The sequence below is a fragment of the Mus caroli genome, chromosome 18, assembly GCF_900094665.2.
Source record: "Mus caroli chromosome 18, CAROLI_EIJ_v1.1, whole genome shotgun sequence".
In the NCBI taxonomy this organism is placed as follows: Eukaryota; Metazoa; Chordata; class Mammalia; order Rodentia; family Muridae; genus Mus; species Mus caroli.
In genome coordinates, this window is record NC_034587.1 from 70,938,362 (window position 1) to 70,962,007 (window position 23,646).

Here is a 23,646-nt window from a genome sequence, read left to right on the forward strand (position 1 = left end):
GAGATCCCAGGTTCATTTCCCAGTACCCATATGGTGGCTTACCACTATCCATTAACTCCATCCAGTTCTAGGAGATCTAACACCCTTTGTTGATCTCCAAGGGTACCAGGCATACACATGGTGCACATACATACATGCAGGAAACAGTCATACATGTAAAAGTAATTACCAAAACTTTTTAAAAGAAGAAATGCAAATTCATGGGTCCAACTAAGAATGAAAAGTGACACTATTTTAACAAGCCCTCCAGGTGGTTGGCAAACATGCAATTCACATGAGATTCAGCCTTGGCTCTTGGCTAAATGCTCTTTGGAGGAAAGATATTTAAAATTACTAAAATCTGTGGGGGTCCTTCCCTGACACTTTTCATAGATTCAGGTTGGAAACATGTCTTTATGACAGATAGTTTTTCCCCCTGTAGCTGAAGACACTGCTGTTCATAGTTTGTCCCTATTTGGATGACCCAGGCCTTTTAGGGTTGAACCGGGAACATATGGAAAAAACTTAGAGAGTTGGGACTGTAGCTGGGTCTGAGGGTCTTTTTTAAAGTTGTATTCTATTGAGTTGTCATCATTTAACAAACATTTTCCCGACTGCATTGAGGGGAAGAGGCTGAGGTTGTAATAAAAGGGCCATTTTCACTAGGCACCCGGTAATGTATGGCTGTCATACACTTCAGCCCATTAGTCTTCCTTTCACTTCCACACGAAATCTGGCAGTTCAAATGGTCTGGGGGAGGAGATTAGTGCTCCGCACTCAGCTTTATTTCCATTGTGCAGTAAGTGCTTCTTGTTCATGCTGGATGAAGAGCCCCTTGGCCAAGGCATGAGGTGCCACGTGGTGGTGATGTTATATAAGCGGAGAGTCATTGTGTGGGCTCAGGCCTAAGCCTGGTAGGGCTTCTAGGGAAAGGGCTGTTTTTAGCAAGCATATCATTTCCATTAGGGGCAAACGCTGGGAAGCTGTTCTGCCTCTTTCTTTTCTCCCTTTCTTGCCTGCTCTGATGGGCAGTGCAGTGCCTGTCAATAGAATGCCCTGAACATGCACTCTCCCCACCCCTTGGGTTTTACAGAACACTAAAAGAGCTTATTCTCTCATTTTATGTGATGGGTTCTGGTCTAGAGAGAAAGAGACTCCTGGGGAGATAAGGTATAGAGTTACATAACCGAAACTTTAAAGATTTCTTAGCAGATATCTTCTGGAACCGATTTCTTGTGCTTAGAGGTGAGAAAGGGTTCTCTCTGACCTGGTCCCAGGCTGAGGGAGACAGGCTTTACAAAGCTACGGGGGAAACTGCCATGCCCTTGATGGATCTTTATAGGAAGACTTTGCAGAAAGAAGTTCAGAGTTCAGATTCACGACTCTGCCATTTAAAAAATGTGATTGTAGAAATGCATTGTGGTTCTCTGCTTTTATAGGGCCTTGGTCATATTTTTACTCAATTTTAAACTCGCTAAAGTGGGACTAGTAGAACATCCTTCGTCCTGACTCCTACTCCTTAAAACATAAGGGAGAGATTTTGAAATGAACTAGCAAATACACAGGAAAGTGTTCAGCGATTACCTATCAGAGTATAGGACTGAGGTTTCTCTCACAGCAAAATGGCATTTTCTGGTACTTAATGGTAATTATTGTGGCAGCAGTGTGATAGTATCCAGGAGTTTGCACGTGTAGCTTGCATGTGGAATGTGTAGAGAATAGCTAGAGAATAGCAGGTGCTCTCTCTCCCTTATGCTGACTTTTGTGTGTCTTGCTTTTTGAACCTTGGTTTTCCTTAGGTGTCTCAGTGTCATTAGAGGGCTTGGTCCACACACAGTCTGTGTCTGAGTGGGTCTCAGATGGGGCTTGAGAACATGCTCCGCTGATGCTGATGCTGGCCCGGGGACCACAGTTTGAAACCAGCTGTCTTGGCTCAAGCAAGGTTCAATCTCTTGAAACCAGGGATTGTCTTGTCTCCCAACGTGTTGACTGAGCACTTGACACATTAGAGACCTCAAATGCAGCCAGTGTTTTTTGTTTTTTTGTTTTATTTGTTTTTGATTTTTTGAGTTAAAGCTGAAAGCTCTCATGCTGTACAAGTGAATTATTCCAATTTAATAATTCAACTGAGTGCTCTTTATTGGCACAACTACTTCTAAGCTGTGTCTGAGCTCTCCTTTTTGGGTTGGGAAATGAGTGTCTTGCTCACCATGCGTTCACTTGGTGACAGTGTAGATTGTGGAGTGTGGAGATTCTGGCCGTTGACTACAAAATAAAAGGTAAAAGCTACTTGGTACCTCCAAGTGCTCCATCCTGATAGCACGAGGAAGCTGGCTGTGGAGGGATACCCCACCATCAAGTACATGTGAAGGTTTGGGGCATCAGCTTAGGGTGAAAGGACAGTAGTGACGTCTCCCTGGAGTGACAGCAGTTCCTTTGGGTCCTGTTGTTGAGAGTCTTGGTCTCAGGATTACAGGGATGTTTTAAAAGGTTATTCTTGGGTTTTCTTAGATTTTCATTTATTAAACTGACCACTCCACCACTTTAAACCTCCAGAAAGAGATTCATTGACTTAATAGGTAGGAAATTCACATTTGTGTGTGCTCTGGGAGTTCAAGTTGGCTTAGTATTGACGGTCCATTTGGCTCTGGTGGGGGTCAGACAAAGCTGCACTGAACTTGTGTTGAGGGCCTCTGCCCCGCTAACTGGATTTACACCCATCTTCCTCCTCCTGCCTCCTTGGTCTGAGCCCATAGATGATATGCTGTGGTCTGGCTACTTATTCGCCTAGACTGCCTACCAGTCTAAATAGCGATTACTGTTTGTTTTTCTTAAGCATTATTTGTTGTTTTGGGTAGTGGGGAATGCCCCTGCTAGCACCAAGGGTTTGGGAAAAATACTGCATACCTGAAAATAGATTCTGTAGTTGCTCATTAATAGAACACGTAGGTTGATATGCTTGTCCCTCTCCCGGGTACTTAGACTCCTCTTTCCTTGAGTGAGTGAGTTGGACACGTCAACCTGGTGAGGAATTACTGGAAAACAGGGAAAAGCCTAGGCTAGGGGACTGTGAGCTGAATCCTTGGCCACAGTGGACATGCAGATGGACTGCCTTTACTCCTTGCTTGCCTGCCTCTGTACCTTGTCTTTCTGTACGTTCCTTGCATTGCAAACAACCTAAATCGAGCATAATAATGAAGGGCATTGACATTCCATAAATGAAAACTAAGCTCTACCATTTGAAAAACGGTAGCCTGTGCCTCAGTCTACTCATCTAAAAATGGTGATGACACCCGCCCGTTGCCATTGCGTATTACTTTATGGACTTGACAGTGGCGAGCCAGCCGAAGCAGTAAGCAGGCGTGCTAGGGCTTTAAGCACTGGGCCATGGACGAGAAGGAGGCTCAGGTGGCAGGGAGATTCTAATGCTATAAACGGGGCTGTGAAATGGAAGTTTAATCTGTTGAAATCTGATCCCATTTGCTTGGTGTAAGGAATGAACTTGGGAAATCAATAAAATGAGTTAATTGTGTGCTCGCGCTCTCAGCAGTCGGTGCAGCAGCTCTTTAGGATTTGGACAGAAGCTCAGCTTCCAGGCTCTTTAAGCTAAAACAGCATTTGCGATTCCTGGGAGATAAGGAGAGCAGCCTGAATTACTTCCAAAGAGGGTAACAATCAAAGGCATTGAGGGGAGTGGTTAGCAGCTTTCCGAGGTGGGCCTTGGAGGAGTTCCCTTCAAAACTCTGGCGCTAACTTCAGGCTTTAAAGCCCTAGCATACCTATCTTTGGGTAGTTAATGCTTTCCTGGGTGTCCTTTAATGCGCAGGAACAAAATGCCCCATCTGAGCCTGTGACAAGGCCACAGCTGATGGTGTTCGGACAGCAGGAAAGAGAGAAGCCGTTCTCTGACTTGACGGAATCCTAACAGAGCAGTGTTTCTTAGCCCCGAGATAGGCTTTTCTCTGATGTGCACATGCCTGCATCTTTTCATACAAATGTGAAAAAGCTATTTGCCTCCAGACCCTGCAGAAATGATGACAGCACAGCACAGAGGGAAAAGACTGGCAGTCAGGAGGCAGAGTGGCTTGTGTCACAGCACTCCCTGGCATTGCTCTAGAACGGAGCTCCCCAGGGATGGGTTTGGATCACTGTCCTCTAAGGGGCACTTATAACAGTGCTGACCAACATAGCATGATACTGGTCACATCCTTTGAGAGTAAAGATGGGGAGCCCGTGAGAATCCCTCCTGTCACTCAGCAGGTGGGTGGTGGGGCTGGGCAGGGAGCCTGAGGCTCCACTAAAATATCTCAGCAAACAACCATTAATTCCTGGCAATGAGAATATATTCTAATTGTGCATTATTCATAGGCAATCAGCATCGCCTAACCTTCGTTAAACAAGACTATTTTAAACTTTAATGTGGGTGATAGGACTGGGTGTTTGTGATTTGGGGATTGTGTTGTGTTAATAAGTGTCTTATTGAAATAAATGGCCCCATTTGTTTTAGTGTTGTTGTGGCGGAGAAGCAAGATGCTCTGCTGGGGGTGGCTGCGGCAACTGGCTCATTTTTCAGGAGTATCATGACTACTGTGTTACTGTCACTCGTCAGTGCTTATTTTCACATAGATGCCAAGTTCCTACTGTGTGCTAGCTTGGAAGTGCACTGCTTTTAAGGAGTTAATGCTATGGCAGAGGAACACAGATGGAAGAGCTGGTACCAGAGGGCCCTCCTTGGCTTGCAACAGATAGGAATGGAGTCTTGACATGGCCTGTCATGGGCCACACTGACCCTTGAGTGCTCCAAGTGCTGCTGCTGGGCTGTGCTGAACCAGAGCTGCAGCCACAGCTTCCCTGGGATGCAGTGTGATGGGCATAGGTGGCCGGCTGGCAAAGAAGGGGCTTTGCCTTGCCTCTTGATGAGAGTGTCTCAGTGCCTGGGTTACCAGGATGAGTCAGCACAAATGTTCTGTGTGTGTGTGTGTGTGTGTGTGTGTGTGTGTGTGTGTGTGTGGTCTGTCTGGCCGTGCCCATGTCCAGGGGTGCTGTGCATGCATGCTTGCATGTAGAGGTTAGAGAACAGTCTTGTGGAGTTCACTAACTTGTTCTTCCTACCTTTACCTGGATTCTGGGGGATCAAACTCAAGTCATCAAGTCTTGACTGCAAAAATCTTTACTGCTGAGCCATTCTATTGGTCCATGAGGCTTTTCCAATCTTTTCTTTTCCTGCCCTGTGCTGTGGATCAGTCTCAGGGCCTGTGTGTACCAGGCACACACAATGCCACGGAGGCATCCTTGGCCCAGCTTGTCTCCTATCTGAAGAGTGCTCTTGGCTTCCCTGAGCGTGTTTCTCAGCCCCGTGTTGCCTTCAAGGGTCCTTGTGGCTGAGAATCTCATCTCACTATATTGTAAGCTCCCTACTACTTGATGTCCTTGGGGCCGCAACCTTGTCCATTTTCTCAGTGCCTGGACCCTGTCTGACACATAGTAGGCACTCTGTAAGGTGCCACATAGTGTTCAGATGAGCTGACTCTCTTCCTTTTCCTTTTATTGAAAGTATATCCTGGGGGCTGGAGAGATGGCTCAGTGGTTAAGAACACTGATTGCTTTTCCGAAGGTCCTGAGTTAAAATCCCAGCAACCACATGGTGGCTCGTAACCATCTGTAATGAGATCTGATGCCCTGCCCTCTTCTGGTGCATCTGAAGACAGCTACAGTGTACTTACATATAAGAAATATATGTATCTGCCCACCTTTGAATTGTCTGTGATTAAATTGGAGGCTGAGCACCACTAATCACAAAGCACAGCAGTAGTTATCTATCCCAATGCTCTTAGTATTTTAAAAAATTTATTATCTCACAAATTCATATGTATATGTGTATATACACACACAGATAAATGGTTATAATCTCTTTCATTATCTTGGTTTTCATCATTCTCTTTCCACTGAACAAACCCCCTCTTCCTCCCAAGTCCCTATACCTTCATATCTCCCCCCCCCACCCCCCCACACTGTGGCCCATTGCAGTTAACTAGGGTGGCTGGCACCAGCATCAGGGGAGCATGTGCTTGCAGGGGCAGGAGTGACATTATTTACTTAATCAAGGACAAGGCCCAGGAACGTCACAGAAGACACTGTTTCCTAATGTGATCTCCATCCAAGGATGAAAACCTTGCCAGTGGGACGTCTGTGACCTGATCCTGACTCCATGCCGACTGTTTTAAAGAAGCTTTCTGTCTGCTGCTACCTTAGTGCGGTGCACTGGGATGGGATGTAGGGCCGTCACTGCCGTGCTTGCAGTGCCGTGCTCTTTAGTTAGAAACAGTAGGTGCTTGTTTCTATTTCTTGCCTCGATCCTATACTTTTAAAAAGTTTCACTTATTAAAAAAAAGGGGGGACCCTTATACTGTATTGTTGGGATCCCCTGTGGTTTACAGATCTAATGAAGCCATTGTTCTTACAAACCCATTAAAAACATCTTTGGAAACACTGCAATTGGAATAACATTGGGTTCCTTAGCTCTTCTCTTAGTCAGAGTCTCTAGAGGAAGAGAACCGATAGAACAAATCAATTAGTCAATCAATCAATCGATCAACCAACCTACTTAGCTACCTACCAATCTCTCTGTCTGTCTGTCTGTCTACCTTTCTTGTCCATCTGTCTGTCTCTGTCCATCTGTCTACCTCCCTCCCTCCCTCCCTGTCTGTCTGTCTGTCTATAAAGGGGATTTATTGAGCGGCTTACAGGCTGTGGGTTAGCGAGTCCGAATGGCTGTCTTCTAATAGAAAGGCCAAGAATCTCATCATTTTTCGGTCCAGGTGGCTGGATCTCTCTGTACTCTTCAGTCTGTGGTGGAATTCCAAAGATGTCAGTGCTAATACCAGTGAAGCGATGGGCCAACAGCAGAAAGGATGAGTTTGTCAGCCAGAGAGTGGGCAAGTAGCCACAAGGTAAACCTCCTGGTTCCATCCATGTCCTTAGACGTGGGTGTACACGATGTACCCAGATACAGGGTGCTTTCCCTCACTTCAAATGATGCAGCAAAGAAAATCCTAAACAGGTGTGCAGCTGCTTAGGCGTTACATGATTCCAGATGGAGTCAAGCTGAAAACCAAGGCTGGCTATCACAGCTTCCTTCCTTACTGGCCCCTGTCCTTGAGATTCTGCATTCATGGAGTATGACTGACTAAAGTGAACATTTTCAGGATACAAAAGTCACATTTGACTTGGAGAGTTAGAGGATCCAAGGAAAAGGCTCATTATGCAACCGTGAGGACCTAGATTCTTGGCATCCACAGAACAAGCCAAGAGTGGTAGTGGACACCTGTGATCCCAGCACTGAGGAACCAGAGGCAGGAGGATGGCTAGAGCTTGCTGGCCAGCAGATCTAGCCGAATCTGTGACTTTCCAGGTGCAGTGATATCATGTCTGAAAAAAAAAATAAGATGAAGAGTGGTCAAGGAAAACATACATGTGCATACAACTAAACATGTGCACACACATGCACACACACAAACATGAGAAATATTAATTAGTATCTTACAGTCACATTCACATAGAAGCAAAGCACTCAAGAGCTAACAGAGTGAACTCTGTCAAGAGCAGAGTGTAAATAGCCCTCAGGCTGGAGAAGGGGCAAGCAAGCCACCGAAGAAACCACATTCTTAGGGAGCTCAAGTACAGGCAAGCCTTGGCCCTGTGGTCAGGAGAGTCTCATGTTTGTGGTCTGATTATTAAGACATGAAAGGAAATGATTCAGAAAGGATGGAGGGATAATAGCTTGTCCATGGAAGGTCAGGGAACGTTTGCTGGGAGGACCCCAGGGTACATCCTTTGGCTTCCTACTTCCACAGATGTTTATTCCCTGATAACAACGCTGACTGTGTATGTGCATAATATGCATTCTAGGACATAAGAAATGTGCAGGATGCATTTCTTTGCCTTGCTGCATGTCTGTGCAGTTCCATGTGGTTTGCAAGCCAGGAAGGAGCGCTGGATCCCCAGGCTGCAGGAATAACCAGCCGTGCAGCTGGGATTCAACCCTCCATCTCATTGCACATACACAGCTGCAAATTGAGGCAGTGGGCCATGGAATTTGTAGTCTTTACAAGTCTCATTTTTCAAATGTCATCATTTAAAACCATACAGGATGGCTCTCTATGAGACTGCCTGTCCTATGGTGTGTGTTTTCCCTGTGTTTTTTGAACTGAGTGGAGCTGATCCAAGGTCATGTGTCCTATCAGTTATATTATGTTCCCTTGTAACCTCTCTCTCCCTTCCTCTCTCCCTCCCTTTCCCTTTCCATCTCCCTCCCTCCTTTGTATCCCCTTCTCGCTAAGGAAACAGTTCTTTTAAGGCCCAGGTTCAAATTTTTACTTTCTATTACCAGATGTTCCTATGTGCCCCTTTGAGTGTTCCCAGTGTGGTGAGTTCCACTTTAGTCCTCGCACCTGAGCCTGAACCATGCCCCCTCTTCCCGATGTTGCTGCTTGACTGCTGACAATGAGTGCCAGAGTTTAGTGTGCCTCTCAGCAGGGCTGGGGTGCCTCTTATCCATCTGCTTCCAGCCTGGGGGCTAAGAAGGAGAGATGCTACCTGAAGTATTCACATCTGAGCATTTGAAGGATCAAGTTGTCATATAGAGCCCTGCAGAAACTTGGTATGTTGACAACTTGGTTTCTTAGTGTTCTATTGCTATGACGAGACACCATGATCAAGGCCAGCCTTGTCAAAGAAACATTTAATTATGGGTTTGCTTATAGTTTCAGAGATTTAGTCCATTATCAAGGGAGAAAAATGGCAACACCCAGGCAGACATGGTACTGGAGAAGTGGCTGAGAGTTCTAAGTTCATATCCTTAGGCAGCAGGAAAAGAGAGCCACTGACTGGGCTTGGCTTTCACTTTTGAAATCTCAAAGCAACCCACCCCTCTACCTCCAGCGACATACTTCCTCCAACAAAGCCACACCTCCTCCTCCTCCTCAAATAGTGACACTTTCTAATAACCAAATGTGAACATATACAAGTCTATGGGGAGCTGATTACTCAAACCACCCCATTCAGTGACCCGTGACCACAGTGCCTTGGGTTTTCTCACCTCACCGGCACTGTTAGCAAATATCTCTGTCCCCATATTAGATATAATATCCAAACCGTGTGTCTGTATCTAGACTGCCCTCAGATTGCTCTCCTCTTTCCTGGAAGGCGAGATATCTTTATCTTCTATTTCTGGGTGTGGGGTGCTCAAGTGCCTGCCTTACTCTGAAAGAATACATACTCCTAAGGTGTATACCTCCACGGGGTCAGCTAAGGTTGGTTTTATGACCACGTGTCACTGTCCCTTTAGTGTTTCCTGTCTGGTGTCTGGCTTAACATGGCAGGACATCCTCACACCAGACCTTCCAGCTGTGTTTGGAATGCAGTATTGTTAACCAAAGCCACCAGACCATGATCTGGTCTCCAGAGCTTGTTCATCTCTCAATGACGCTTGGACTGTCAGCTTCCTGTGTGTCCTACTTTTAAGAGTTAGTTGCCACTTAGTAAATGATTGGCCTCATACCAAAGAGGGAGTCGCAGCATAGTCTCAGGTGTGGTATTGTCTCCAGCTCTCTCCCGGCCACATCAGTATCAAGAACTGTTAGCATGCTCTGCGGAGAAATGCCCTCTGTCTCAGGAAGCCATGGGCCAAGTTAGAGCCCAGCACTGAGGGAGCTTGTGCCCTGGTTCTGTTTGCAGATTCCTTGGTCTGAAGGGATGAGAGAATAGACGCGCTGTCTGTGGCTCTGCCTTCTTTAACACCCATGACCGTGCTTGGCAATAAACACTACCACTTGATACTCTGAGCCTGACCAGTGACTCTGTCCTGGGATTCCGGGGTGGAGAGAAGAGAGGGCTAAAGTCTTCCTTGGCCCACACAATGAAGCTCTTAGACATAATTCACACACTGTCTTTGCATGTTAGCTGTTGAGATCTTCTTGTTTTCAACAGATCTGTTGACTGGGAAGAGTAGAGGCTTCGTTAGATCAAGAAAGCTAGGATTCCTTTATCTGAGAAGGTGACTTTAGAATTCCATGTGCACAGCCGGGATCGTGTATCCCATCCTCAGTGTGACAGCTCAGGGGGAAATGAGAGTCTGATTTAGCAGAAGCAGATGAAACATAAAATACTTTGCTTTAATCTTGACAGTGAAAGCGAACTCGTCAGTTAAGAATTACTATAGTGAACAGATGTGCCCACGTAGTAAAGAAAGGATGCCCCTTGCCTCTGTCATTGGCCTGTACTTACATACCACCTTAAACCACTCTTCCAGTTTGCAGCCTAGTACTCTGCTGAAATACCGGCTGGGTAACTGGGCTGTTAGCTTAGAAGGTGCCCACCGTGTTGCAGGAAGCAAATATCTAGAGTTTGCCTAGGATGATGAGAGTCTCTGGACTGTGGTTCCTCTGCCTTCCCTTGAGTATCCCCAACTAGTCTAGAGAGGCGCAGGGTGGGGAGGGGTACTGCTAAATGAGTTTTTTGGTAGTTATAAGTTTTATATGTCCAGTATTAAAAGCATACTAGCCTTGCTGAGGCCAGATGACCTTGCAAGGGAAATAAGTCCAAGATGTTTTATTTCTTAATCAAACTGTCAGTTATTGAAAGGACTCAGAAGTCCAGTCCCACATAAAAGCAGCGTAAAATTCAATGACAGATGTCTCTACTCCTTGCAAAATGCCTCTTGAAGGCCTACATTTCTCCTACTTTGGTGAGATCCCATGTTCTTGGACTATCCATGTTCTTAGATATGAGACCTGTGATGTGCTAGATTGTCCTTTGAGGCAAGGCAGCAAGGCTCTGCCTCTGAGGTAGGTCTGTGGCAGTAGAAGGAGCCTCAACATGACACTTTGGCAAGCTTCTTTCCTCCCTGTCCTGTGCCTTTTCGTGTCACCATGCTGCCTCCAGTGGCCTGAAACACAGTGGTCACATGTCACTAGACTATTCTGAAACCTCTAAGGGCATCCTCTGTAAAATGCCTCTCCACTGTGTAGCTCAACATCCCCAAGCCCACCCTACTCCAATGCTTGATGTCTTCTTTTGCAATGTCAGTTACTTTTTGAGCAGTAGGTACAAGAGACGAGGACCCAGGTATCTCTCAGTTTGGAAACCCACATGCTTAGTTTTTGCTGGGAAGCTTCAGATGTCAGTGCAGTAGATGTGGGTTGATACCGTGGTAGATGGATAGCTGGGAAACAAGATGGGCTGTGTGTGCTTGATTCTAACAGTGGTCACAAAGGACCTTCACTTTGTAGTTATTCTGAGATCATCACATGAAAGTTACTGCTCTTCCTGTCATCCAGAGGAGTGTACACATTTATGATTTTGGCAGTGGCCTGGGTACTGAGGAAGGCACCTGGGGAACAGGTCACCTAACTTGCTGGTACATCTCCTGGAGTTCAGGAGCTAAGCTGCATAAATCCGAGGTGCGATCACCTGAGCTGCTCCCAGGTGACTACTCTTGGCTCACCGCTCAGTGGACATTTGCTGGTTCTGAGTTACTCGTGGTCCGAGAGCATGGACTTGCCTGGCTCACACTGAAAAGCTGGCTCTGCGCGATCTCTACTGCATGAGATTCGTCTCCATTCATGTCTGAGTCTGTCTTTCCTTTTCTTCTGTTGAAATTCTTGCCTCTGCTGGAAACCTTTCCCTGCTGGTCCACTTCTATGCCACCAACTATCCTGCTGATAGGTCCCACAGCTCAGCTGTTTTGAAATCTGCCTTGAGATCTATAAGGCGTGGAAGACTTCCCTTTTGGAGCATTCACCATGAGAAAGCGCTGAGTCCTAGGGTACTCTAGTGTTGATTTTGGTAGGATTTTGGAGATACCTAATATCGATATTATAATTTAACTAGAAGCTAGGCAACAGGATGGCTGGGTTTGGTGCCTGTTGCTTTAAAACAACAACTACAGCTTGACACACTGTCTCTCAAGTTATTTGAACAGTACATGCATAAAATAGCGAGCTGCTTAAAGCAGTATAGCGTGACCACGTATCTTTAAAGCACAACCCCACATAAACATGCACCGTAGGCTGCCTGATGGGAGGTTCAAGGCAAATCAGACTGTGGAGGGGATGCGGCAGTGGGTAGTTCTCTGGGAGGAGTTACCGTCTTGCTCCTGAGTAGTCTCTTGTGAACCTTGGTTGTGGCCCAGGCTGTAAGAAGTTGGCCCTTGTCCCATCATTACATCCCTATGCTCTTGGTCACAGACCCTCTTTGTTTTAGACTGAGCTTTGGTTTCCTGGTTGGTGAGTTCTTTCCCAAACCAAGATGTCTCTGGTTTCCTCTGCTTTCTCTCCACTTTACAAGGCACATGATCCAGTGCTGAGAGCCCCCCGTGGCCACCAGACCTATAACTACTTCTCTCTGCTCGTTGAGGTAGCAAGGGCATGCAGGGAACCTTTTGAGGCTTGGCTGTTCTGTCCTTTGCAATCACTGGCTGATATTGGTGATGAAGGGAGCATTCTTGTTAGGTGTATTGACGACTTTGCTCTACAGTGGAGGTTCTCAGCCTGTGGGTCACCACCCCTTTGGGGTGGTCAAGCAACCCTTTCTCAGGGGTTGCATATCAGATTTCCTACATTACAGTTAACAGTAGCAACATTTTAGTTGTGAAGTAGCAACAAATATAATTTTATGGTTGGGGGGGTGTCACCATAACATGAGGAACTGCATTAAAGGGCCACAGCAGTAGAGAGGTTGAGAGCCCCTGTTCTATAGGGATGGTTTTTAACAGACTGTAGTTTGTATAGCTAAATAGTTTGGTTAAGTCAAGTTAGGACTCATCTGGTCACACCGCACTGGCTCAAGAGGTTTTAGAAAGCCTCCTACTGAGTTCAGAGAGGTTTTATAGGTCAGCACAGATGGAACGAGTTTGATTAGTACAATTATACAAGCTCTTTTGAGGTCTTCTAATGGGTCTCATGTAGTTAACGCAATGGGGGATCAGCAACAGCAAGGCTGCATTTGCCTTCATACAATCTGCAGCCTGGGTCCGTGTGTGAGGGATGGGGGCCAGATACCGTGTGCTCCAGAAGGATGAGAGAAGTGCGCAGTCCAGGCTCATAGGTGGGGCTGGCGATGCTTCTGGTGGGTTGGGTGAGAGGAAATTGAAGAAAGCCGATCTTTACCATTAATATACAACTGACGGAGTCACCGACACTCTCCTCTGTTCTACTCCTTTTTCTTATTCCCCCTCCTCCCTCTTCCCTCCTCTCCCTCCTCCCTCTTCCCTCCTCTCCCTTCTCTCTCCTCCCCCTCCTCCCTCCTCTCCCTGCTCCCTCCTCTCCCTCCTCTCTCTTCCCTCCTCCCCTCCTCCTTCCTCTCCTCCCCCTCCTCTCCTCCTCCTTCTTTCCTCCCCATCTCCTTCCTCTCCCTCTTCTCCCACTTCTGTTTTCTTACATTCTCGTTCCTTCCCTCCTTCTTCCTTTCCTTTCTTTCCCCCTCCTCCCCTTCCTCTCCCCTCCCCTCCTCTCCTCCCCTCTAATAATATGTATTAGAAAATAATGAGGCACTTGCTGCAGAGCACCCTCCGTGCCTCCTTCCTTCTCACTAGTGTCCCCTCTTGTTCTACTCTGAGCCCCAGAATGTCACAGGCATTCATCTGTGATGGCAGGTTTTTGTTTTTGTTTTGTTTTTAGGAAGCGGAGGTTCACCCTGTTGGAAAGTAAGTCTCAAAAGTCCAGCTAAGCAGCTGACCACCGTTTCTGTCATCCTGTGGTCTCCACAGTACTGTTGTTACTAGTCTACACTACTCTGAGTAGACTAAGATATTTTACTGAATCTTAACCAAGGTTACAAACTGTAAGCACAGCCTTAGCAGTGTTAGAAAGGACCCAGAAGCAGGAGCTGCACACTCCAGGCCCCTCCCCATTATCCTGCCTGACCTTGGGCTCATCCCCAAACTTTTTTCATCAGGTCCATTCAATGTCAAATGCTGGAATGCCCCTCGCATCACTGTTCTCTGGATTTCAGCTCTAGGCTGTGTCTGCTTCTATGGGTTTTTTGGTCTATCATTTTCTTCTTCTAATCTTTTCTTTCCATCTTCGAGCCTCTTATTTGAAATCCCTTCAAGGCAAGCAGTTATTCATTTGGAATCTTCTTTGTTTCTGAAGGCCTTTATATGTGTCTGCCTCATTTCCTGGACTCTGACTCTGCAGCTGAAATTAGAAACCTGCAGAAGCAGACCAGATGCATGAATCTCATGAAGTAACAGCCTTGAAATAGCCCAAGTCTACTGGTAGAGGATTGGGCTACACAGCTCCAATGGGCGCTTTCTTTGGGGCTGTCCTAAACCAGCAGTCTCTCATTGGTCTCCTGCTCCCTAGTCCTTTGGAGGATGGCCTCTGTGAATGAGCATCCTTTAAGCTAACCGTTGCCTTCTCTAGCCCCACCCCCTCTTTCCTGTAAGTCCATTAGTATAGAAAGCTTCTGGGTATATTCAAGGTATGCCTATGTGCACATGGAAGCTTCATTCTATAGAAACTGAACAGAAGGCAAAGCTGCCGAGCTTCATTTTATTAGGTGTAGTATTCAAACAGGAGGCTCTGGGGCAGGGGGGCTCATTTTAAAAACCAATAATATTCTTTTAATTGTACAATGGCAGAGGTAGCTTCAAATGACAATAGGACAGAAAAGTTAGCAGAGCTGAGATGACTTTGGAGGCTGCTAGCATCTCTGGGTTAGAAGCATCTCTTTTTCTGAGAGTTGAGATGACTTTGGAGGCTGCTAGCATCTCTGTTGTAGAAGCATCTCTTTTCCCAGTGTGCACTACCTCTTGGCACCATCCTGCCAAGTTAATGGCTAAGATCTGTGGGTGCTGGCCTCTATGAAGTCTCATCTATAAACTATAGCTCTATTACTGTAGGTGATGGTTGTGACTAAATTTCCAAGGACACAAGGATAGGGGCGCAACGAGGGGGAAAGAATAAAAACATTAAGAGATGTTTCAAATACGAACTCTCTTCACTGAAGGGGATTTAGTAGTTTATCAGTATAGACATAGGAGGGAAATAGATATCTACACCAGTAAATACACATTGGCTAATCAAGGCTTTTAAGATGGCCCTTCAAACATTTAGCATGTCCTTTATAACCCACCTCCACCTCAGCGCATTTGAATGACAGACAAGGACTTGGTTCCACTTTCATTGGATCCGATGGCCAGCATTTGCACCATATCTATGTTCCCAGTAGAGTCTTTGCCCTCCTTATCTTTAGCTGGGGTCCAGGTACATACCTGCTGAGTGACCTGAGATGCATTTTCCGAATCTAGACTGTTTGGGCTATCCTGGGAACCTAGCGTTTCTAGGATGGTTGCCGTGGAGGTGGGGGGCAGGGGGGGGGACGAATTCTGAATTCTAGCCTGGAACTCGGAACATAGCTTGTTTGCATCCCTATAAAGGAAGTTCTTCCTTAGTCCTGTGGGATGTTGTGGATCTGGGATGGGGGATGCGGTGATGCCGTGATGCTCCTTCTGGATGGATCCAAGAAGTAGTAGCTCCTCTCTGCTGCACAATAATACATGGCAGGTCAGTTGCAGGGAGACTTGAAGCACATCCAAAGCTTGCGCACTACTGATTTCGAGTTATACTTTAGAAAATCTTTGATTTAAGAAAAAAAATCCCCCCAAAGACTTTTTTTTTTTTAAGAGAGAGGTTAGGTAGAGGCACCGGGTGCACAAGCAGAACACACTCCTGGTACAATAGTTGTCATTTCTCAGAATAGTGAAAATGCTAATTGTACCACATTGACCATGAATCCCAAGTGGGTATGGAGAGACACCCACTGATGGGCATTAATACTGGATGCCATCCTTCTGGGCTGTGTCTCTGACCAGTGGTCTCATTCTTGGCCCGGGGAGTCTCAGGTGTGCCAAACAAAGGTCTTTTGTTAATTTTCCTCAGAAAGAAGCTGGGTTTATGTCTCATGTCTCTTATCCTTAATGGTCTCTATAAACTGATCTTCAGATCAAGATTTAAAATTCTACTTAAGAGAATGGACTATGGTTACTACCTTCAGGGAAAGAGGCATATAACTGTGAGTGGAGAGCCTGGTTAATATGTACAGGGTTGGATCTGAATGTAGGGATGACTCCCAGTGCCCTGCAGCCCTCAGGACAATTATGGCTATAACAAACAATTGAATATTTAAAAACCAATCCAAGAGGATTCCCACTGTTCCAAAACCAAATGTTTGAGAAGAGAGACCAACAGTCACCCTCACCCCATGCTTTTAAATGGTGTCCATGTACTGGAATGTCTTATTGTAGCCTATTAAAAATATATGACTATGTGTTGACCAAAAGTAAATTAAAATGTACTTTTAAATGTTGCTTTAAAAGGAAATTGCTTCGTCTTCCTGAAGGTTACTCTGGTCAGATGACTGACAAAGAAAAATGATTGTAGGGAGACATCCCCCATGCTGTTACCGAAGCTGAGAGCAGTAGAATTCATTAACAAAGATTTGTCAGCCATGGGCATAGGCCTTCTGTTGAGCCAAGAATTTTGGAAGAATCAAAGATGCATAATACACAAGTCATCCTCCAAGGAAATTTATGATCTAGATGTATAGATAAGATAGACATGCAAAACAGAGGCTGGAAAGACTGAGATGAACTGCATGCTATAAATCACTTTATACAATGATATATGTGTGAATGTATATGTTTTAAATGGTAGTGTGCTCAAATGCATAATCCTGGCAATTAGTAGAAAGTGATAGTTTGTTTTTGTTGTTGTTGTTGTTAAATATAGGGCCCTTGAAGGAGGGGAAACTTTGGGTTATATAAGAGGATATATCAAAATGAAGGCCTTAAGAATTATATTGCTCTCCATTTTATTCCTTATGAGCTAATTTAGAGTTAGATGGAAACAGGAATCTTCTAAAGGTTTGGAGCTGGGTCATTGTTCATGGGTAGAACACTTGTATACCATGCGTAATACCCCTGAGTCATTTCCCCAGCCTTTGTCTATTTGTGAGCTCTTTATACAAAGACCCAGTTCATTTGCTTGGCATTTCTACAAGGAAGTTTTTTTACCTTTGGTCTCAGAGGTCATATAATTTCTCAATGTTTTTCCAGTGCCGGAATGGTGTAGGACACACGTAGTCATGTGAGTGATAGTTTGAGGAATTAGTAGTTAAACACTTGTCAAAGCTCAGCAATTGAAGGATGGGTAGATAACCGTATCCATATGCCAGAATCCTAAAAGGGGTGAACTAGATATGCATATAGCAACAATAATGAAGTCTGTGGTGGTTCTAAAATTTACAGAATGGATACTATGTATGTTACCATTTATCTGAGATATACAATCAGAATTTTAGAAATTCTAGGATTCCTGTTTATAAAGTTATGGCACACAAACATGGGCAAGAGTCAACCCACTGTCAAGGTAGCATAACAGACATGTTTTGGGGTGAATATGGCAGTTGGGTTAGGGATGAGTCTCATAAATGTGATGGAAGGTCTTATTTTGATTTTTGTTTTTTAAATTCCATAGTTGGATAAAAAAAAATTAACACTGAGTGTTCAGGCTATGGATACTTGTTGTAACTTTTCTGTATTTTAAAAATATCTGTGCTATTTTATAGTGAAACTCTTTAAAAGGGTGTTTGGAGACCAGGCGTCATGCTGAGAAATTCCGTTTGAAGCCCATGCTTTTGTGACAGATGGAAGCCAGAATACAGACAAGAGTGCCTATGTAAGGTCTTTGTACCAAGGCAGCAGACATTTTGTAAAACTGCCTTGTCCAATCTACTGATAAGGACCGCTACCTTTTCCAGTCTACTGATAAGGACTGCTGTTTATATGGTAGCCAAGCTCCATATAAACTCAGGCTAGGCAGCTAATATTGAAGGCCTAACTTGTACAGATGTTTTGGCATCTCTTTAAGGAACATCTATACTGGCCTTTTCATACTATGATTGGCTACTCACATAATTGTCTAACATCTCGTTGTGACACTACCTGTGATCTCAGAGAACTGAAGAGAGGTCAAGCCCTGAAAAGTGTCGGTTGATGCCACGAGGAACGGTTCCTTATCGGCCCTGTGCCTTGGCACCTGCCACCTTGGTGCTTAGATATTCATGTGAATTAATGGATCTAAGAATGTTTTATTCATGTGGGATTGTTAATCAGGATGGGTATGAGATCTTCTCCCTGGATGCTGAGAATAAGAAATGATGTGCGCTGGGTTTACAAAAGTTGTAACAGAGTAGGAAAGACTTTTGCACCTGGAAAATGTCACCAAGGAGAAGCTGTGGAGGTGCCTCAAAGGAAGATCTTCAGGTTCTAGTCCCAAGGGCAAAGCAGTTACCCCAGATTTCAGAGAGCAGGTGGCCATCCCCCCTCGTTGGGACCTCCTTCCTTACTTTATTCTTCTCCTCTACCCTCACCGTGATCTGCAACACTTTCCTCTCAACACTACACCATCCCACAGTCTTTTGGTGAGTGAAAAGTGCCATTTCTCCAAGATCTTTGAAGTGTGTAATACCTTGAGAAATAGGGTCCTACTTTCATGTTCTGGCAGACAGCAAAGGGGCAACAGCAATGACATATTATTTTGAGAGTCTCTTGGACTCATCCGACCAAAACTCAAAGGACACTTCTAGGCCTGTGTTAGTTTATAAGTGACATAATTCTATTTAAACTCTGTGTGTGTGTGTGTGTGTGTGTGTACATATTTGTACATATATATGTATGTATATATGTGTGTATGTATATATGTGTATGTATATATATGTGTGTGTGTGTGTGTGTATATACACACACACACACACACACACACACACACACACACATACATAAGTTTCTGTTTTTACACAACATCCTTAGTGTTTTTTATCTTTTCTTCCCTCCTCTGCATTACCCTTCCCCTCTGCACTTAAACTCCACCACTTCCCCCATTTCCTTATTCATTGTATCTGTGTTTTGCTCATCCCCTCTACAGAGTGTTGTCTTCATCCACATCACCCTGGTCCCTTTCTCTTGGCCTCTTTGGTTGCTTTAGGTTATATGCTCAAACCTAAAGATTTAGATCCAGGATCCACAAGTGTGAGAGAGCATGTATTTGTTATTCAGACACAGAACTTGGAGGGATTGACCTGGAACTGGCCTAGGAGCCCTAGGTCTAACTCTGATAGTAGAAGAATCTATGCCAGAGGCCGGGGGTGGGTGGTGGTGGTGGTGGGAACCAATCAATATTCCTAGGAGTAACCAACAGCATTGAAAAAAAATAAAGCTCAGCCAATAATCCTTCCTAGACCCATAGCATATGCACCACAACAGTAACTAGCCCAGCAAGATATTCACAAGAGTGTAATAGTGGTACCTAGTATCTTGGGGGTAACCAACAGCGCTGTAATTTGACTTAAGGCCCACCTAATGGGAAGGAACTCATGTCTGGTACTTTAAACATAGTCAAAATCTACATACATGGAAAGGGAACCTACTGCTGTCAGTTTTTCAAACTAATGTAGTTTCTACCTATTTTCCAAATACAAATCCTAATTCCCACAGATACTGTAACTCTCACCTCTCATCAAAGAAAATTCTGGATGGAGACTATTACAGAAGTCCATAAATGGTCAAAATGCAGACAGAAAGTGACTGTGGGGTGCACAACACAACCTTTCATTTAAGGTTCAGAGAAAATTACAGAAAAGGAGGCAGGAAGATTGTAAGAGCCAGAGGATCAAGACACCTGCTGCTAGAGAGTGTGTTCTAGACGTGGCTGGGAGGCTACATTCATGAAATCTCAACAATACGGTTGCCTAAAGAAGACCTTGATAATGATGGTACCAATTGGCATGCTATTGACAGTGGGAGAAAATTTATAAGACCCCCCACCCCTATACAAACCCCTATAGAAATCCAGTAGCTGCTGAGAGGAGAATCAGTCTTCTCAAGGGATGAGACCCCTGATATGTTATCTAATCCCAAGTGCTCATTACTAAACACATGTATATATGAGCACCACTAAATGGATTTAGTACAGAGTATATGTGTGTATATATATAAATTAATAAGAATTAAAGAGTAGGCCATGAGTTTGAAAGAGTAGAGGACACGCAGAAATTGGAGAAGGGGGAAGAAGTAGAAATTATGTAAAGAATTCATGTGTGAAATTCTCAAAAAAAATTTTAATAAAAATGAAATTTCAAAAAAGCACCATATTCCATAGAAAGATCATTGAAACACTGTTGGAGGCATTTCAAGGTTTTGGGTGGGGTGAGAGTAGATGGACAATCATGTCTTTTTTTTTTCTCTTTCCGTGAATACTGTGTTCAGTCCATGGTCGAAGGGACACCTGCAAAAATGAGAAATCCACCTTCCCAGGCAATAAAACAGGGCAGGTTTCTGCCTTTTGGAGTAGTTGCCCTCGCCTGTGGGCAACAGCCCTATCCTGAACAGCATTTGCATGTTAAATTATCTTTGTGTACTTTTATGGTCCATTATGTCACCATATAGCTTAAGGTTTCAACCGGTTATCCCAGTTTCATCTGATATATAATTTCAAAAAGGCAGTGCTGGTTGAGCAGCTGGTGTGTCTGGGAAAGGTAACAGGGCTAAGCATTCTTTGTTTTGCCTGGAGATGGGCTGGGCTGGTTACTGGCTAGTCATTGCTACAGATGTTATGGATTCCGATTTTTATAAAGTTGTAAAGAGCAGGGGACATGCATGTGATTCCAGTGATGCTTGTGTTGTCCTAATGTCCAACCTGAGCTGTCAGTATGATGGAATATGCTTGTGCGTGATGACCTAGACAACATACTAGGACAGATTCTCCAGGATCCTGATACTATGTTGAGGCTGCCTAGAGATTTTGTGGTTCTGAACTGGCAGGTGGACGAGAGTGGTCTGAAAGCCCTGCCTTAGACAGAAGAAACCTGTTCTAGACTGATGTGTCATAAGACTGGGCAGAGCCAGGCAAATTTACTCCCAGCCACATTTTCTTGAGAGGAAGTAATCTCTTCCCCACCTACATCTCAGAAAAATCCCCAAGTTAGAACTCAATAGCAATTTTACACTTTCCAAATGATAAACAATAATGTTGCCATCACCATTAGAGTGAGTGGTGAGCTGTCGGCCAAATGTTCTATAGGTTTGAAATTTCCTGGAAGGCAGAGGAACCTAAGCATTTTGGGAGTCTCTCTAGTAAGTAAAGCAGTTGCTGTGTGAGTAATAAGTTCCTTGGGGCTGGAGATGTTTAAGTCCAAACTGCATCAGACCATCTTTGTGCCAGAGATCTGTACAATGGGATATCAGGATGAGTACACAGTCCTTTTTAGTCTCTCTCTCTCTCTCTCTCACCAGTTGTGTGGTTTAGATCCCTCATGGACGTATTATTCTTGGCTCTACGATTCTACTGTGAGAAAGATGGTAGATAAAGGGGCCTAGAGAGAGCAGTGCAAATGGTTGAAGCAGTGCCATAAACAATCTGAATATGACTCACACAGAAATCGGAGAGAGTGAGTACCCAGCTGCCTGTTTTATCCTGAGTAATGGATTGTGGTTTCGCCTTTCCCTTCATTTTATAGGTTGGAAAGTTGAAGCTCAAATCAACACTATGTGCTACTGTTGGCTCAGTTGGTGCCAGGCATTGTTCAGAAATCTTTTATTGTGTTGTGGAATTCTCCCATTTATTTTTCAGAAGAGACCTCGTGATACACCGAGGCACAAGAGATGCTGTATTACTCTCTGGAGTTGCACAGCTACTATATCTGTCTGGCTAGAGTGCGTCTGCTGTGAAAGTGCTTTCTTGGGTAACTGTTCATGGAAATGACCTTGTGACTGTTAATTTGGTAAAGTGAAAGTCTCCTTGGAGGTAGACCAGATGTCTTGAGGATAAATGAGCTTGCAATCTGATGATCCTGGGTGTACCAGTGGGATGTATCTATCCCACCTGTGTGGCTTTGAAAACCAACTTTGCAAGTCAGCCTGTGTATGTGAAGAATAATTGACCACATGTTAAAGAGAAGTTCATTGTCTTTGATCAAAGAACAAGAAATCTTTTCTTGTCATTGTGTGTGTGTGTGTGTGGGGGGGGTCGGGTTTGGGGAGCTCTGGTGCCCACACATCACACAGAATATGTATGCCTGGGGTAATTGCTTGTTTGGTTTTTATTTCTAGTTCCTGATGTATAGCTTCTAAAACCACGGGACTCTCTAGATTGGCAGTTGGTGTCTTTTTTATATTACCAAAGTGGCTGCCACCTCTACATAGCTTCAGGATGGGGGCTGGATGCCAAAACACCAAGCAAGGAGTGATTAGAGGGTTGGAACTAATTATCAGTGCTTTGCCTCTGGTGAGAGGAGCTGGTGAAGTTAATCACCAGTGGCCAGTAGCTTAAGTAATCATTCCTATGTCAACGAAACTGCCATAAAACCTTAAATGACGGAGTCTGAAAAACTTTGAGGTTGGTGAACACATGGAGATGCTAAGGGACTATGTACCCTTGGAGGAAGCATGAAGACTGAGTCCCCCTCCCCCATCCAGTGCACTACTGCTACTTGGCTAATGCTTGGTTATACCCTTTATGATGAATTGTGTAGGTGAAGTACTTGTGTAAACTTTATGAGGTAGTCCAGCACATGATTATGGGGACACCCCCCCACACCGTTTATAGTTGATAGGTCAGTGGCGTGGGCAAAAACCTGAGACCTGCTACTGTCATCTCTCCTGGCCACTAGTGCTGTGTGACCGAACCATAACTTGAGGCATGTGGGTTGCATGTTCTTCCCCTCTGTATAGTAGCTGGTGGGTAAGTCACCTGTGTGCAGGGAGATGGAACCACAAGGAGGGACCACTACTGAAAGGGTGTAGCCCAGATCCCTGCTTAGATGATCTGCTGAATGTTAGAGGAGGAAAGGATTATTATAAACTCACTTGAGGAGAAAATGGCAGGCGTTTTCTTGGAAGACACTGGAAGTTGCCATCATTCAAAACTTTCTTCCTGGTTCAGCTTGCAAAACTCAATGTAAAAAACAAAATTATTGTCCACAGTCTGCTTCCTGGTCTTTTCTTGGTTTACCCAACTGAGAGTTTGAAGGAAATGCTAAAGGTGAGCATAGAGCAGGAGTCAGAGTAGGATGACAGGGATGGCAGGCAGTGACTCAGAGATCAAAGGCTGCAGCTGCTTGTCCTTCGCCTCTGGGACTCTCAGCAAGCTGCACTCTGAATGCAGTCATTCGTGGAGTTCCCTTAGGCCGTGTTAACAGTTTCTTATGCAGTCTTTTATATGTAGTACATGACTCATAAGTACGTAGTATTTAGCTTAAGTCCAGTGACAATTTTGGCTGTTTTCTTTTTCTTGTTTTCCACTCCCATCTTTATTTCTAAAACCTAGGACTGAGGAGTCTCCTGCTGACTGAGGATTGCCTCAGTCACACACAGAGATCTGTCAGCCTGGGTCAAATGCTATTCTCTGTGCCAGGGCAGGAGAGAGGTACCAACACTGGTTTTTCTGTGTATTTTTTTCTTTTTTTTTTTTCATTTTTTATTAGATATTTTCTTCATTTACATTTCAAATGCTATCCCAAAAGTCCCCTATACCCTCCGCACGCCCTGCTCCCCTACCCACCCACTCCCACTTTTTGGCTCTGGCATTCCCCTGTACTGGGGCATATAAA

General features: G+C 44.7%; 1 protein-coding gene across 4 annotated transcripts in view; it reads left to right on the plus strand.

The window, feature by feature from the left end:
- The window catches only part of Myo5b (myosin VB), a 314,400-nt gene that overhangs the window by 70,832 nt on the left and 219,922 nt on the right, over window positions 1–23,646 (plus strand). For 2 of the 4 annotated variants that reach the window (XM_029472031.1, XM_021150180.2), the window contains exon 1: window positions 15,470–15,545. The exons of the other annotated variants lie outside the window; for them this stretch is intronic. In XM_029472031.1, the coding sequence (XP_029327891.1) occupies window positions 15,495–15,545 (51 nt within the window). In that variant the 5' untranslated portion in view covers window positions 15,470–15,494. Of the gene's footprint in view, window positions 1–15,469; window positions 15,546–23,646 lie in introns of those variants that run through there. 4 annotated transcript variants of the gene reach the window in all.